The following is a 13,657-nucleotide window of genomic DNA, read 5'->3' as shown; positions in this document are numbered from 1 at the left end:
CTTACTGCCCGCCTCCACCGTTCATCACAGGGTGGAAACGCAATCGCCCGTACCCTTTGTCCATCGTCGTCCTCTCCACCCCATCAGGCGGCGCACTCGCCGGCAACTGCCCTGCCTTTGCATTGATGCCTACCTCATATACCCCTTCTCCGTACTTTGCTAGCCAGTCACGCTCCTCTGGGTCTTCTGCGCGCTTGAGCATGAGGGGGATCAGTGAGGAGCCGTGAGGGCTGGAGAGATGTAGGCGCACGGAGCCAGAGGTGGTTTTGAGCTTCTGCGCGTCGACGTCGAGGACGGCAGCCCATGCTGCAACTCTCTGTTGAAAGTTGTCCTCGTCGAAGAGCAAAGTGAGGGAGGCGACACCCGTGCAGCCATTTGGGTGCTCGTTGCCCATCATGACGACCCTCTGTTCCCTCGGCGTAACATCCTCGCACCAAAAGGGCACCGCTCCTCTGCTCACCCCGGGCTTGGCAGTAGGGAAAGTGACTTTCCACCTGATCTCATTGCCCTCGTACGTCTTGCGTGCTCCTTCTATCGGTTGCTGGTAGGAGATGGATCCATTGGGTCCTGCTCGCTCGTTGATCGCCTGAGTTCTGCCATCTGTCGCTCCACCCAGCAGGCAAACATCGATCCATCCCATCTCCCTGTTCCACCACCAATGCCTGTTGCGCCTCTCCTCAAAGGCCTCCTTTGTCTCGCCGGTCACTTTGCAGCCCTGCTCGGGATCGACGAAAGCAATGAGCTCCAAGTAGACTCCATCCGCGAGCGTGATGAGGCAGTTTGTTGTGAGCTGATCGGCATGCGTTCCACCGCGTTGCACTACAAAGCCCAGGGAGGTGTACAGCTGCAGAGCCTCTTCGAGTGCGGAAGCTGGGGAAATGAGATGGATGAGGTGGTCCAGTGCCGCCGGTGGAGCTGAGCTGGTCATCTTTGTTGATGATTTGGTAGGATGAGAGCCAGGCCAAGAGTCATGACTTCGAAGGACTCGAGGCGAGCCCTATTTTGAGGTCTCACCGTCCTCACACCGGCGCACGGACGGTCCAGTCGAGCCAGTCCGACTGCCCGGTCCGCGTCTCGAGCTCGTCGGCTTCTTGGTCATCCCCCCACGAGTCCGAGTCACAAGCCACGACAGCAAACATGGCTGCCACCGATGTCAGGCACAGGAAGGGCAAGGCAACCGCAGTCAAGAAAGCAGAGGATGAAGCAGTCTCATCATCATCATCATCATCACCGTCCCATGGCCGTCACGAGAACCGTGGTCATCGCCTGTTTCGTGCGACGCCATCCTCACATACAGCCCCGACCCCCTTGCTACGCTTCCTCCGCTACACTCAGGGCGTCACCACAGCCGTGACGGCCGTCAGTATACTCGGTTGGAACGCACGTGTCGAGTCTGCTTGGTACCTCTTTGGCGCCCTGGCCACTAGTACAGCCGCAAAGACGCTCAAGACGATGATCAAGGACCCGAGGCCAGAGGGAAGCGCGGTCAAGACTCATGGTATGCCATCCACCCATAGTGCGACAGTGAGCTTCATGACTTGCTACGTGCTGGCCTACCCGCTAGTCAAAGTGGTGCAACATCGTGGGGACGTACTGGCGGCGTTGACACCCTGGGAGATGTGCTACTCTGCCGTGCTGGCCACCTTCCTTCCCTTAGTCATGTGGTCGCGCGTCGCACTGGGTGTGCATTCGGGCAAGCAGGTCATCATCGGTGGATGTTTGGGGCTGGTAGTAGCAAATGGGGCTTGGCAGATCTGGAATGCGGACACGAGCTGGGGTGGGGGCAGGCCGTTGAGGATGCATGAGAAGGTAGAGCAGTGGGATCAGTGGATCACGGCGGCTAGGCTCATTGTGATCGACGGATTGAAGTGGGTTGCAGATCGTGTTGCGGTGGTGTAGCAGCATTTCGTGAATATGAAGCATCCTTTGTGTACAGCCAGTCTGATTGAGGAGGTAGTGATGCTCTCGCGCCGTGATCATGGTCACGGTACGGCAGCAGCTGGCTCAGTCCGCCCCCACCGCCCCCCCTTGTCTGAGCGCGCGCGCTCATCTCCACGAGTCGAGTTCCAGGGCGGGGCGGAGCGGCAAAGGCCGAGCGAGACCAAAGCTTCTCAACGGACGTCGACGTCGACGGCACTCTCTTTCTCCACTACCAATCACCTTCGACTGCTCCTGTCATCACAGAGCTAGTCTCGCTTCAGCACCACCTCGACATCGATTGTCACACAGTCGCGCTTCTACGCCTGATCATTCCTTCCTAGCATCAAAGCACTGGACGGTGAGCTCGCATACACTCGCTCCAACTCTCGTTCGACTGCTCAGCTCACTCCTCGATATCTACTCCACCTTCCGCTTCCCCCATCCTTATCGCGCTCGTAGCCATGTCTTCCTCACAGCAGACCAATGGCGCCGTAGCATCGACTTCAGCCCCCAATGCCGCCGCTGCCACTCAGGCAGGTGGCAAGCCCGCCGTCCAGCCCTCGGAGGTTGGCTGGCTCTTCGTTCCTCAGTACTACACCTTCCTCAACCAAAACCCCGGACGACTGCACTGCTTTTATACAAAGAAGAGCACCTTGATCCACGGCACTGAGCAGGAGGAGGAGAAGCAATGTTTCGGACAGCAGGTCAGTCCCCACTCATGGCAAGCGTAGGTGGGCTGCCTAGCTGACCCTGCCTTCTGTCCCTTCGCCATGCCTCACAGGAAATTCACGACCGCATCACCGCTCTTGGCTTCCAGGACTGCAAGGTCTACGTCTCAAACGTCGACTCGCAGTCGTCTGCGTCTGGCGGCATCATCATTCAGGTCCTTGGAGAGATGTCCAACAAGAATGGCGAGTAGCCTCAGCGTCGGGTCAGCTGGAAGCATACACTGACGCCGCTGCCTCGCCTCTCGCTCGCAGGTCCCTGGCGCAAGTTTGCTCAGACCTTCTTCCTCGCTGAGCAACCCAATGGCTACTTTGTTCTCAACGACATCTTCCGCTACCTCAAGGACGAGGACGAGTCCGAGGAGCAGGCTGAGGAGGTTGAGGAGGACATTCGAAAGGATGAGGCCGAGGCAAAGGAGACGGGACGAGACGTCGCAGGTGCCAAGGCAGATATCAGCGCCATTGCCCAGCCGGGCGCTACGCCTCACGTTCAGCCCGTGATTGCGGCAAACCCCGAGAGCAGCAAGACCGCTGCCATCGCTGCTGCCCCTCAAGACACCAGCGTCACCGAGGTTGCGGATGAGAAGAAGGCCGAGCCTGAGACTTCAGCACCTGCCGCTGCTGCTGAGGAGGCCAAGGCGACGACCACCGCTGCCGCAGAGCCCTCTCCCGTTGAGGCCGCCAAGGAGGAGACCGCCCCCGCTGCTGCCGCCGCAGCTCCTGCCGCTGCCGCTCCTTCTCCTGTCGCCGCCACTGCCGCTCCTTCAGCTCCTACTCAGGCTGCAGCCGCGCCTCCTGCCGAGCCCACTGGCCCTCCCAAGCCCAAGACCTGGGCCAACCTCGCCGCCTCCAACGCCACGACGTGGGGAAGCGCTGTCCGCTCCGACGCCAAGGGAACGAGCACTACCGCTCCTGCCGTCACCGTCGCAGCTGGCGCTCGCAGCGGTGCTACTGGCGCCCGCAGCAACGCAACCTCTCAACAGCAGCAGCAGCAGCAGTCGCAGAGCCACGGTAATCGTGAGGGCGGTACTGTTCAACCTGGTGCCGTCTTCATCAAGAACGCCATCTCGGAGAACGGCATCACCGAATCGTCGCTCCGCTCTGTCCTCGAGGAGCGCTTCGGCCAGCTCAAGGAGTTGCAGATGGTTCCGTCCCGTGCTTGCGCTTTCGCTACCTTCGACAGCCCGGAGACGGCGCGCAAGGCTATCGCTGCCAGCCAGAGTGGGGGCGGAGTTGCGGTCGGTGACAAGAAGTGGAAGGTCAGCATCGAGGAGAAGAGGAACAGGCCTGGTCAGGCCGGTGGAGCTCCGGGCGGGCCAAGGGGCGAGGGACAGCGCGAGGGGCAGCGTGGTGAGCGCGCCGACAGGGGTGGGTTCAAGACGGCTGGTGGGCGTGGACGTGGGCGTGGGGGCAAGGCGCCTGCTGCGTAAGACGTGTGCGTTGAAGGGTTTGGAGGGAGGAAAGGAGATCTGGACCCGCGCAGGCCACGGCCACCGCCACCATCATCACGCATTACGCCACACGTAGGGCCCAATTCCTCCTTGTCACCTTCTTCGCCCCCTTTTCCTTCATAGCATCCCATGCACTTTCCCCTCCGCCATCGCACCAAAATGCAGCATGTCTTCGATAGTTCACCCTCCTGTTCCCCCCTCCCTTCTTCACTGTCCATCCTTTCCCCTCTTTGCATCTTGCTTTCTTCTTCCTCCTTCCGCCATCGCCATCGACACCACCATCATCATCTCCCGCCTGTACTACCAAAGCCAATCACGAAGACGTCGTTCACCGTGTCCCATGGTTGCTTGAGATGTGGTTCCGCTCACAATGACGCCCCCTCCCGCTCCCGCTGCCGCGCCTGTCCGTCCGTGCCTCTGTCCGTCGAAGCCATCTTGCGTCTGCTCCTTCTCATCCATCCACCACGCCGCTCTCTTCACCTTCCTGAAGAGCGAGCGCAAACAGCCATGAACAACAATCAGCAGGCCAACACTGGCGGCAATGCTGGCGCGGATGCCAACGGCAACGCCAACAATGCCAATGCGGGCGGGGCCGCCGCAGCCTATCGTCAGCAACTCGCCCACCAGCAGCAGATTGCAATGGCCCAAGCTCAACAGCGGGCGCAGCAGCATCAGCAGCAGAATGGCGGACAGGGTGGAGGTAATCAAGCTAGGCCACCGACGAATCAGATGCCCAGGCCGCCTGGCGCTAACGGCGGGCAGCAGGGCCAGCAGCAGCAAGGTGGAGCGGCTGCTGGTAACAACGGCGGCGGCGGCGGCGGCGGCGGTGGTGGTGCGACTCAACAGAATGGGGCTCTTTTACACATGTTGGCCACCAATCCTCAAGCGATGCAGTCCTTCTTGGCCAATGCTAGAAGCTCTGGCCAGCTGAGCGAAGATCAGCTCGTGTCGGTGAGTAACCCACATTAGCATATGCCCAGCAGCCATGGACGGCGTTCGGCTGACAAGCAATGTTGTTGCGGTGTTCTGCCGTTGCAGATTCAAAATTATGTGAATATGAACAGGAGCCAAAATCAAGGCGGTAGCCAGGCTCGTCCGCCGACTATGCCTCAGCAAGGACAGCAGCAGGGAGCCCAGCAGCAGCCTTCGCCTCATGTGTCGTCGCCTGCTCCTGGTCAAGCAAGGCCGCCTCCTCAGATGCAGCAGCAGCAGCAGCAGCAAAGAGGCCCTGTTTCTCAACAGCAGCAACAGCAGCGCACCGCGTCACCTCAAGTCAGGCCGCCCCCGGCCCCGTTCCCGCAGGCTCAACGTCCCCCGCCTCAGCAGCAGCAGCAACAGCAGGGGACGCCACAGCCCAGTGGCCAACAAAACGCCCCCACGCCGAGCTCCAGCAACAACAGCGGCCCTGGCGGCTTGCCTAGTAATTGGCTGAGCTACCTCACTCCAGACCAAGGCCGCATGGCTACATCAATCTTTGCGGCTCTTCCTCAGGTTCAGAAGGGGATCAAGGAACTCGAATCACAGCTCCAGCAAGCTACTGATGCTGGGCAGCGAAGTCAGCTGCAAGCACAGCTACAGCAGGAGCAGCAGAAGAGCGCGGCGATCATGCATCGCTTCGGGCAGGTCAAGGAACTCGTCAATCGCAACGTGGCATTGGAGAGGCAGCAGCAGGCCGGGGGACAGGGAGGTCAAGGAGGGGCGGCGGCAGCTGGGCAGCAGATGGGTCGTCAGGCTTCTCAGTCCCAGCAGGGCCAGCAGCCTCAACAGCAACAAGCTCGTCCTCCACAGACCCAGCAGCAACAACAGCAGCGAGGCAGCGTAGCAGCGGGCAGCCCCCCGCCATCACAGGGCGCAGGTGCAGCAGCGAATCGCCCCTCTCCCGCTGCGGCCGCGGCTGCCGCGGCGGCGCACCAGCAACAGGCAAGCGGAATGGCTTCCAACGCGGCGGGGGGTGCTTCTATGCTTGTAGACCGTGGAGCTTCGGCCGCTGTGAGCAGCAGTACGGGCACGCCGGTGAATGCGCCCGCGACAGCAGCTGCGCCGCCTCCGGGTGCTGCCACTTCTTCCTCTCACCCACCGACCGCGCCCAGCACGACGAGCACCTCGGGCTCAGCGTCCGCATCATACAATCCGCACACGACCATCAGTGCCAACCTCCCTCCGCAAGTTCCGCAGCCCTACCCCAATGCGCAGGGACCTCGACCGACCCTCAGCATGGGTCTCGCAGGCGGCGTTGGAGGAGCGGCTGTGAGCACGCCGGGGATCTTGGCGTACCCTCCCGGTAAAGAGGGAGAGGAGGGGTGCGATGTCGCAGCAGGGGCTGCTGGACCGTCATCCGCCACCGCAGCTGCAAAGCAAGGTGCAGGAGCCGGCTCATCAGCCTCAAAAGACGCCGGCAATGCTGTAGCCTCGTCTTCCAACGCGAACGCCGCAGGTCCAGCATCCACCCGCGTCCTCTTGAAACGTTCCCTCTCCTCCCTCCTGCTCGAAGTCGACCCATCAGAGATCCTCTCGCCCGACGTAGAGGACCTCCTCCTCGACCTAGCAGACGACTTCATCGATTCGGCGACGCACTTTGCCTGTAAGGTCGCGAAGCACAGGAGCAATTCATCTGCGAGTGGAAGGGGAGGCAACGCGGCGGCGGGAGAGCCCAAGTTGGAGGCGAAGGACGTTCAGCTGGTGCTGGAGAGGATGTGGGGTATCAGAGTGCCGGGGACAGGGATGCCTCTGCCGCCTGTTCGAGTTAGAGGCCAGGGGCCGGGACAGGCACAGGGTGGTGCACAGGGCGGAATGAGCAAGGCGGCCCAAACGGCGGCTGCGGCTGCTCAGGCGGCTGCGCAGAGGGAGGGATGATGCTAATGGCGTGTAGCACGGGCATCGCATCTTCCCGCCTCTTGAGCTTGTACTATGGTACTGTCTTGTCTAGTGGATGTCCAATTTGTCACATCGAAGCTACAATGACATCCATCGCACATCACACTGCTCTCTCTAGTTTCCGCTGTCGCGCCTCCCCGTCACTCGAAGTATCCACTCTTACCGACGCCACTGCCCGCAGCCGGTGTGGCTCTCCCACTGGCTGTCCCCTTCCTACCCACAGGTTGCCCACCCATCGGAGCACTAGGCGCAAGCCCACCGAGTCCAGCGACTTCCTCCAGCCCCTTTTGTCGCCTCGCCTCCCACTCCACGAGCGACCAAGCAGTAGGGTGCATCCAGTCGTTACTCGCAGCCCCGGCTGGCGAGCCAGCAGAGCTCGACGTCGAGTCGGGCCCCGTGGGAGCAGCCCCCACCTTGGCTACCTGCGGGTCGAAAGCGGACAGGAAGGCTTCGTTCGGCTTGACGGTCCCTCCTATTCCACGGCCAGAGCTACTTCCTCGCCGGGCCAAGGCCAACCGCCGAGCACCGGAGGCGTAGCGCTCCCTACAAGTCTCGGCTTTGTCCCAGTTGGCACGCGTGGATGCCCAAGTGCCGAAGCCGGAGGAGGCGACGACCAGCCAGGGGGGGATCGTCTTACGGTTGTACTTGGCACAGTACCTGCTGACAACGGTCGCGTAGAGAGTGGGCTCGGCGCGCGAGGGCGAGGTTGGGCTCGAAGCTTCGACTGAACCTGTGCGTGACATGCTAAGGGACTGCTGCGAAGAGGCTTTGCCCCGCTTACTCTTTTCCTTCTCCTTCTCCTTTGCAGCTTTAGCCTTCGCCTCATGCTCAGGTCGTGCCACGTCGCGCAGCAACTCCCTCAGATCCCTGGCCGACCTCGACAGGCTGATCCCTGGACTGCGAGGCGTGGACGTCCCTCCTCCGCCGCCACTGGTGGGTTCCTCCGCTGGTCGACTCCTGTGCGTCTCCGGGTCCGTCGGACTTGTGAATCGTGCAACAAGGTAGAACCACTTGTCGTCCCATGCGGCCACTTGGACGCGGATCTCGTAGCGCGCCATGATCGGGATCTCCTTGTGGTGGGTCAAGGACGATCCGCCGAGGTGGAGACGAGCCCCATCCGTATATAGACGGAAGAAGTGCGGGAACAGGAGAGCGCTGCGGGCTTCGTCCAGACGGGAGAGGTAGGAGGAGTTGGAAAGGTGCATCAGGTAGCTGTAGACGAAAGGGGGAGACGGTGAGTGAAGCGAAGGCGGGATGCCAGAAGAAGGGCAACGCGATACGTACTCGCAATCATCGGGCGTGGCACGGCATTGCAGCCACACCTTCTCCTCGAAGATGTCTTTGCCAAGCGGGATGGCTTCGAGTCTCAACTTCCTCCCGGTCTTCGGACTTGTCGTCTGCTCATCTTGTCCGCGAAGCAGCGGGATATAAGGTCTTGCCCTGAGTATCGTCGCAATGACAGGCTTGAACAGGTTGTAGTGCCATCTCAGCGGGAAAGAGCCGATGTTCACAAGGAGTAGGATGTAGATTAAGGTCTTGAAGTGGTAGAGCCAGGAGGGTGGAGAGGGAAGGATTGCCAGCGCTAGTTGCGGAGAAGAGACGAGAAGGGTGAGAGCTTGACGTAGTGGGTATGGGGGAAAGACATGTGGAGCGGGAACTCGTTTCGATCGAGGGGCGGACGAGCGACTGAGGTCCGACATGTTGATGAGGATGAGGGGACGAGAGGGATCCGACGATTGATTAGAAAGACGAGTGTGGGGAAGGTGGGAGCGAGGGGTTCCCCGCACCTCAATCGAGTTGCCCTTCCCGCCCGCCGGTCTGAGAAGCGCCCGTGCGAGCGAGGTCGATTTTTGAAAGCGAGGCGGGAGGAAGCAAGTGCGCTTTCCCTCCCTTCAATCCTGTTCCTGCCCGTCAGAGAGCAATGGCTATAGCTATTGCCGTGGGTGGCACATACTGGCCGTCAATAGCCGTCGCCCCGAACGCGCTCTCCTTCGTACTGCTCCTAGCCATCCTCTACCTTCTCCATAGCCTCATCACCACACGGATCCGCTCCGGCAGCTGGCTGCCACGCCGGCTCAGTGCCCACGAATGGGCTCAGCAGCTCGTCGTCGTGACAGGCGCGGCTGGCGGGGTCGGGGCTGAGCTCATCCTCTTACTCGTACGCAAGGGAGCCAGAGTGGCCGCTCTTGACATCAAGCCCCTCTCCGCCGAGGTGCACGACAGGCTCGCTGCTGAGGGGCTCAGCGCAAGCGTCCTCCAGGTACAGTGCGATGTCTCCTCTCTCGAGGCCGTACGTCAAGCCGCAGACGCCGTGCACGCTCACTGGAGGGATCATCAGGTCACCATGCTAGTCAACAATGCTGGTGTTGCCACACCGCCTCAGCAAGCGCGCTACCTGGGCGAGGCGGCCGCAACCCAGCAAGAAGAGGACAACTCAGCCCTCCTCGTCGAGCGTACGATCCGCGTCAACCTCCTCTCCCATCTGTGGACTTTACGCACCTTTCTTCCTGAGATTCTTGAAGGTGACCGCGGACACATCGTTACCGTCTCGTCCCTGATGGCGCACATAGGCGTGCCAGGGTTGGGCGACTATGTAGCGAGCAAGTGGGGTCTGGTCGGATTGCACGAGACACTTTGTCGTGAGATTGCCACGCGTTCCTCTTCCTCGCCCTCACCAGGCACCCGCTCCTCCCCGAATCGCCAGCATGCCACACGCACACAAACCACTCTCGTCCTCCCGGCGCACATCTCGACTCCTCTTTTCCCTCACTGGTCCTATCCTCCCTTTTTGGCTCCCCTCTTCCCTACGGTGAGCGCTGAGCACGCCGCGGGGAGGATCGTGGAGGCGATGGGTAGCGGGCGTAGTAGCTACGTGTATATGCCGCGGACGACGTGGTTAGTCGGGTTCATGGGGGCCCTGCCCGAGTGGATGAGGGAGGGGGCTCAGTGGGTGAGTATCTGCGGGGCAAGACGAGCGAAGGAGCTTGAGCTGACCTTTTGCTCACTTTGCCCCCTTCTCCCTCGCGCACTCGCAGGCATCCGGCGCTGACGTTTCTGTAGCAAACATGGCAGCAAAGGCGGCAAAAGCAGCATGAGCAAGTCTACGGTAAATGTCACGACTTCTGGCGGCAGCAACAGCAACATCGGCACCAGCACCAGCACCAGCACCAGCACCAGCACCAACATCACCTAGTCACGCATTGGCGCTCGAGAGCCGCCAACACACCAGGCCGTGCATCAGGCCGACGGGCAAGCATACACTCATCGTAGGGCATCCAGCAGCTTCTTGTGTTCCGGATGTCTGATCGTCTTCGCCGCTGATCGTCGCCGACATCCACCAGCTATCGACTCAGTGCGCAGGATCTCATGCAAGACCAGCTGGCACACTTCGTGCTACGATCAAATCATTGAAGGAGACAATTGAGCACCTCTGCCAGCGCTCGTACAAGGTCAAATACGTGCTGCGTGCCTGTCTGCGATACCAAGTGTCGCTCCTTTAGGCACCCTCTTCACCTTCGCCACATCCTGAACGAATAGCAGGCAGCCGAGCGGCCCATCCCTAGCGTGCGGCGTGTTCCCCAGAGCACACCACACACACACACCAGACCTCGTGTGATGCAGTGCGCGGACGGCAGGTCTCTGGCTTGTCAGCGAGCATGAGGTTCCTCCTCTTGGCGAGCGACGACAGGATGTGCAACAAATTGGTAGCAAAGATTTATGCTGCCTGAATCAAACTCAATAAAGAGAGCATTTGGGATTCCTCATCCTTCAACGCCTAGCATCTGCATGAACACATGCTCCGCCAAGGGCACATTGCCAGGCCCAACGTGGATGGGCCCAACTCCTCTCTCGTCCGCAAGATCAATTCCGAAAAGGGCCTTGCAGCGATGAATAATGCCGTGTTGTCCGCCATGATGGCACGGACGGCTCAGAATGTGGGCTTTGAGGTTCATCTCTCGCCGCAAACGCAGGAATGAACGAAGTAGAAGACTGGCGTGCCAATCAGGTTTAACAGTTCTCATCGCTTCTTTGATCACGTCAATGCCCTCCGTCCGCCTTGGCACAAGCTCCCCTTCGAGCTCTCGACCTCTGCGGCTGAGCTCCGCGACAAGGCCAATATGTCGCTGCAGCGTATGCATCTCTCGATCCCGCCCTCGTTCGCGGCTTCCATCGGCCTGGGTACTGTGACGCTATCCCTAGCGGCCGTATCGACAAGCCAGCTGCAGCCTCCCGCCGTCGATGCCATGTTTTTCCTGACGAGCGGTATGAATGGGCCAAGCGACTACCTCTCCTCCTACAAAGACTTCGACGACAACAATGGCGTTCGAGCCCTCGTGCAGCAGCAATTCGCCTACCGCCTGTTTGCGCGCGGCGTGCGCCTGCACATCGAAGCGGTAGCAGCGGGGCAGTCATTCGACTTGCACGGGTGGCTCAAGGCGAAGTCGTACGACCCCTTCACCCCCGCAAAGCTGCCTACGTACTCCTTCGATGCCAAAGGTCTGTACACGATCGCCGTGGTCAACACTGCTGGGATCTCCGACAAGGACCGCTTCGAGGCCGCGTCAAATAGCCTAGTCGAGCTGATTGCGGAGAAGCAGGAGTATTACGGTCGACAGTGGGTGCGCGACAATTGGCAGGTCATCAATGACGAGTGGCTGGATGCTCTTATTGAGAACGAGATCCTGGCCGAAGATGACTGGACCAGTAAGCACCGGGGAGCCTTCGCTGCTGCCGTTGAGGCCGTTCATCGCTGGGAGACAGCCAAGCCAGACGACTTGCTCTTCTGCCGCGGCAAGCACGGCAACTCAAAGAAGGATACTGCCGACTGCACTGGGACGAGAGGAAGTCCTGGCTAAGCTCCAAGTCGCGTTCGCCGCTGACCTACTACGTCGAGCACGATGCGCGCCGTGGTCACTCCCTCCTCCCTGAAGACGTGCCCAAACTGGCTGCCCGCGCAAAGCGCATCATCCTCCAGCCGCTCGACCTCGACGATATTCTTGTGCTCATCAACAGCAAATTGTCTGAGAAAGATCGGGCCGCTTCTCTCGAGGACCGCATGCCGGGGATCACTGCTGGTCTGTCTGCGAAGGGTCCGGCCCAGACACCGAGGCTCGGAAGCGTTGCCCAGGTCGTAAGCGCTCTCGCAGGCTCATTGGACCTGCAGCGCCAGTACGATGACGCGGCACGCCTGACTGGCCACTCCACTCCGGGCTGTGCAGCTATGGTGCCTGACTACTTCGGCAGACGCAAGTCTGGGCACCCCACGGTGGCGCTGCTGCTCTTTACGGCGGCTCACTTGACGCGCTGCGGCGCGAAAGGTGTGGTCAAGCAGGTGAAGAAAGTCCTCGAGGTCGTGTACGAGTTGGAATGACACTACGGTCGAGCGAGTCACTGCGATCCACTCGCGGCTCAGCTCCCGCTGCACCTGGTGAAGCTTGGCGCGGAGCTACACCAGCTGATCGCAGAAGAGTGCCCGGGCGACTTCAAGGCGGAGAAGTTGGCAGCAGCAACGAGCAACTTCTGGTCGAAGCCGAAAGCCAACATCAGCCAGGTGCGCGTCTCGTACCCGCGAGGACCATATCATTTTCGCGACCTGAGCAAGGCCGTCTCAGCAAATGGCAATGGCGATGGATCTTCCCGCGATGGCACACCGGAAGAGCCTTCGCAAGATGATCGTGGGAGCCCGGCAGCGGCATACTCGGAGCTTGAGGCTGGCCGCCGCGACGTCCGCACCATGTCTCTTGAGCGCCAGGAGGAGCTCATCGCATGCTTCCAACGCGTCGTCAAGATGATGAAGTCGGCATTCAGCACAGCGGCTGACTTCCCCGTCAATGAGGATGGGATGCCGGTTGCTTTCTTGCCCGACTCCATCAAGACGCTGGAGCTGTTGGAGCTTGCGCAGGCCAGATGGACGGGAGCTCAAGACGAATGCGACGCTTTGTAGCAGGAGCAGCTCGGATTTCTGGGATCGAATGGTGGCGCGTCATCGTAATGTGGCTGCTCCACTGGGCCCGTTACCGTAACTGCTGCCCCTTCATCGGGCTCGCGATGGACCTGACAGGGAGGGCGCATCATTCGATGAGAGCCACCCTGTGCGCCCACAAGGATCATCGCCGCCGTTTCCTTGAAGACGCGCTGGACATGAAGCTCGAACGCCTCTCTAGGCGAGACTTGGGCGTGATCGATGCAAGCAATGCCTGCGTCCAGTCATGGTTCATCAATCGCCAGATCAGGTCCGACCACACGTCAAAGATCACTTTGACGTTCCAGCACTCTCGGCCTGCCTGGCGCTCTACCGCCGCCGTACGCCCGCTTACCATTGGCCCAGAACTCTTTACTGGTGCGATGAAACCCCTCGTAGCTTTCAGCTACAGGTGGACCGGTACGAGCACGAAACGATTATGTTCACAGCAATAATATCTCTGGCACAAAAGATTTATGCGAGGCGGCCGGTGTTGATCAGAACTGCATGCCTTGCGTTTCCGCTGCTTGGGGTTTCTCCTCGCCTTAGCAACTTGTTTCCTAGTAGCTTAGCAACTTGTTCCCTAGTAGCTCTCTGATTGACTTTCTGTGCTGCCCATTTGAATATATCAAATCGTTCAACAGCTCCTGATGTGTCGGGCGAGCCTATTGATGAGCGGAGCTAAGTCGCAAATCGGCTGCGGATGGAGCGCGCTCGCACGTCAC

The 13,657-nt window shown here is 60.4% G+C and overlaps 7 protein-coding genes across 7 annotated transcripts; 5 read left to right on the top strand and 2 right to left on the bottom strand.

The window, feature by feature from the left end:
* Position 1: 1 nt before the first annotated feature.
* BDZ90DRAFT_221208 (hypothetical protein) lies at positions 2 to 928 on the bottom strand (the record flags this gene model as incomplete). Its single annotated transcript, XM_025504464.1, has 1 exon — positions 2 to 928. The coding sequence occupies one exon, from the start codon at positions 926 to 928 to the stop codon at positions 2 to 4; it is 927 nt and encodes a 308-aa protein (XP_025361471.1).
* A 166-nt stretch (positions 929 to 1,094) lies between these two features.
* BDZ90DRAFT_232954 (hypothetical protein) lies at positions 1,095 to 1,939 on the top strand. The gene has a single exon (XM_025506455.1). The coding sequence runs from the start codon at positions 1,138 to 1,140 to the stop codon at positions 1,897 to 1,899; it is 762 nt and encodes a 253-aa protein (XP_025361470.1). The 5' UTR covers positions 1,095 to 1,137; the 3' UTR covers positions 1,900 to 1,939.
* Positions 1,940 to 2,115: 176 nt separating this feature from the next.
* BDZ90DRAFT_232952 (hypothetical protein) lies at positions 2,116 to 4,430 on the top strand. The gene is made up of 4 exons (XM_025506454.1): positions 2,116 to 2,278; positions 2,380 to 2,624; positions 2,702 to 2,831; positions 2,901 to 4,430. The coding sequence occupies exons 2-4, from the start codon at positions 2,382 to 2,384 to the stop codon at positions 4,073 to 4,075; spliced, it is 1,548 nt and encodes a 515-aa protein (XP_025361469.1). The 5' UTR covers positions 2,116 to 2,278; positions 2,380 to 2,381; the 3' UTR covers positions 4,076 to 4,430.
* Positions 4,431 to 4,539: 109 nt separating this feature from the next.
* Positions 4,540 to 7,193, top strand: BDZ90DRAFT_232951 (hypothetical protein). The gene is made up of 2 exons (XM_025506453.1): positions 4,540 to 5,047; positions 5,135 to 7,193. The coding sequence occupies exons 1-2, from the start codon at positions 4,604 to 4,606 to the stop codon at positions 6,947 to 6,949; spliced, it is 2,259 nt and encodes a 752-aa protein (XP_025361468.1). The 5' UTR covers positions 4,540 to 4,603; the 3' UTR covers positions 6,950 to 7,193.
* Positions 7,004 to 8,745, bottom strand: BDZ90DRAFT_232950 (hypothetical protein). The gene is made up of 2 exons (XM_025506452.1): positions 8,255 to 8,745; positions 7,004 to 8,182 (listed from the first exon to the last, which is right to left on the bottom strand). The coding sequence occupies exons 1-2, from the start codon at positions 8,668 to 8,670 to the stop codon at positions 7,111 to 7,113; spliced, it is 1,488 nt and encodes a 495-aa protein (XP_025361467.1). The 5' UTR covers positions 8,671 to 8,745; the 3' UTR covers positions 7,004 to 7,110.
* Positions 8,746 to 8,891: 146 nt separating this feature from the next.
* BDZ90DRAFT_261109 (NAD(P)-binding protein) lies at positions 8,892 to 10,065 on the top strand (the record flags this gene model as incomplete). The annotated part of the gene is made up of 2 exons (XM_025508339.1): positions 8,892 to 9,920; positions 10,006 to 10,065. The coding sequence occupies 2 exons, from the start codon at positions 8,892 to 8,894 to the stop codon at positions 10,063 to 10,065; spliced, it is 1,089 nt and encodes a 362-aa protein (XP_025361466.1).
* A 699-nt stretch (positions 10,066 to 10,764) lies between these two features.
* Positions 10,765 to 12,914, top strand: BDZ90DRAFT_227579 (hypothetical protein; the record flags this gene model as incomplete). The annotated part of the gene is made up of 4 exons (XM_025504764.1): positions 10,765 to 10,905; positions 11,038 to 11,674; positions 11,767 to 12,302; positions 12,384 to 12,914. 4 exons carry the CDS (start codon positions 10,765 to 10,767, stop codon positions 12,912 to 12,914), a joined length of 1,845 nt encoding a protein of 614 aa, XP_025361465.1.
* Between the last annotated feature and the right edge of the window lie 743 nt (positions 12,915 to 13,657).

This window comes from Jaminaea rosea (assembly GCF_003144245.1).
Source record: "Jaminaea rosea strain MCA 5214 unplaced genomic scaffold BDZ90scaffold_9, whole genome shotgun sequence".
NCBI lineage: Eukaryota > Fungi > Basidiomycota > Exobasidiomycetes > Microstromatales > Jaminaea > Jaminaea rosea.
Note: the sequence above shows the minus strand (reverse complement) of the source record. Positions and strands in the feature narration are given on the sequence as shown.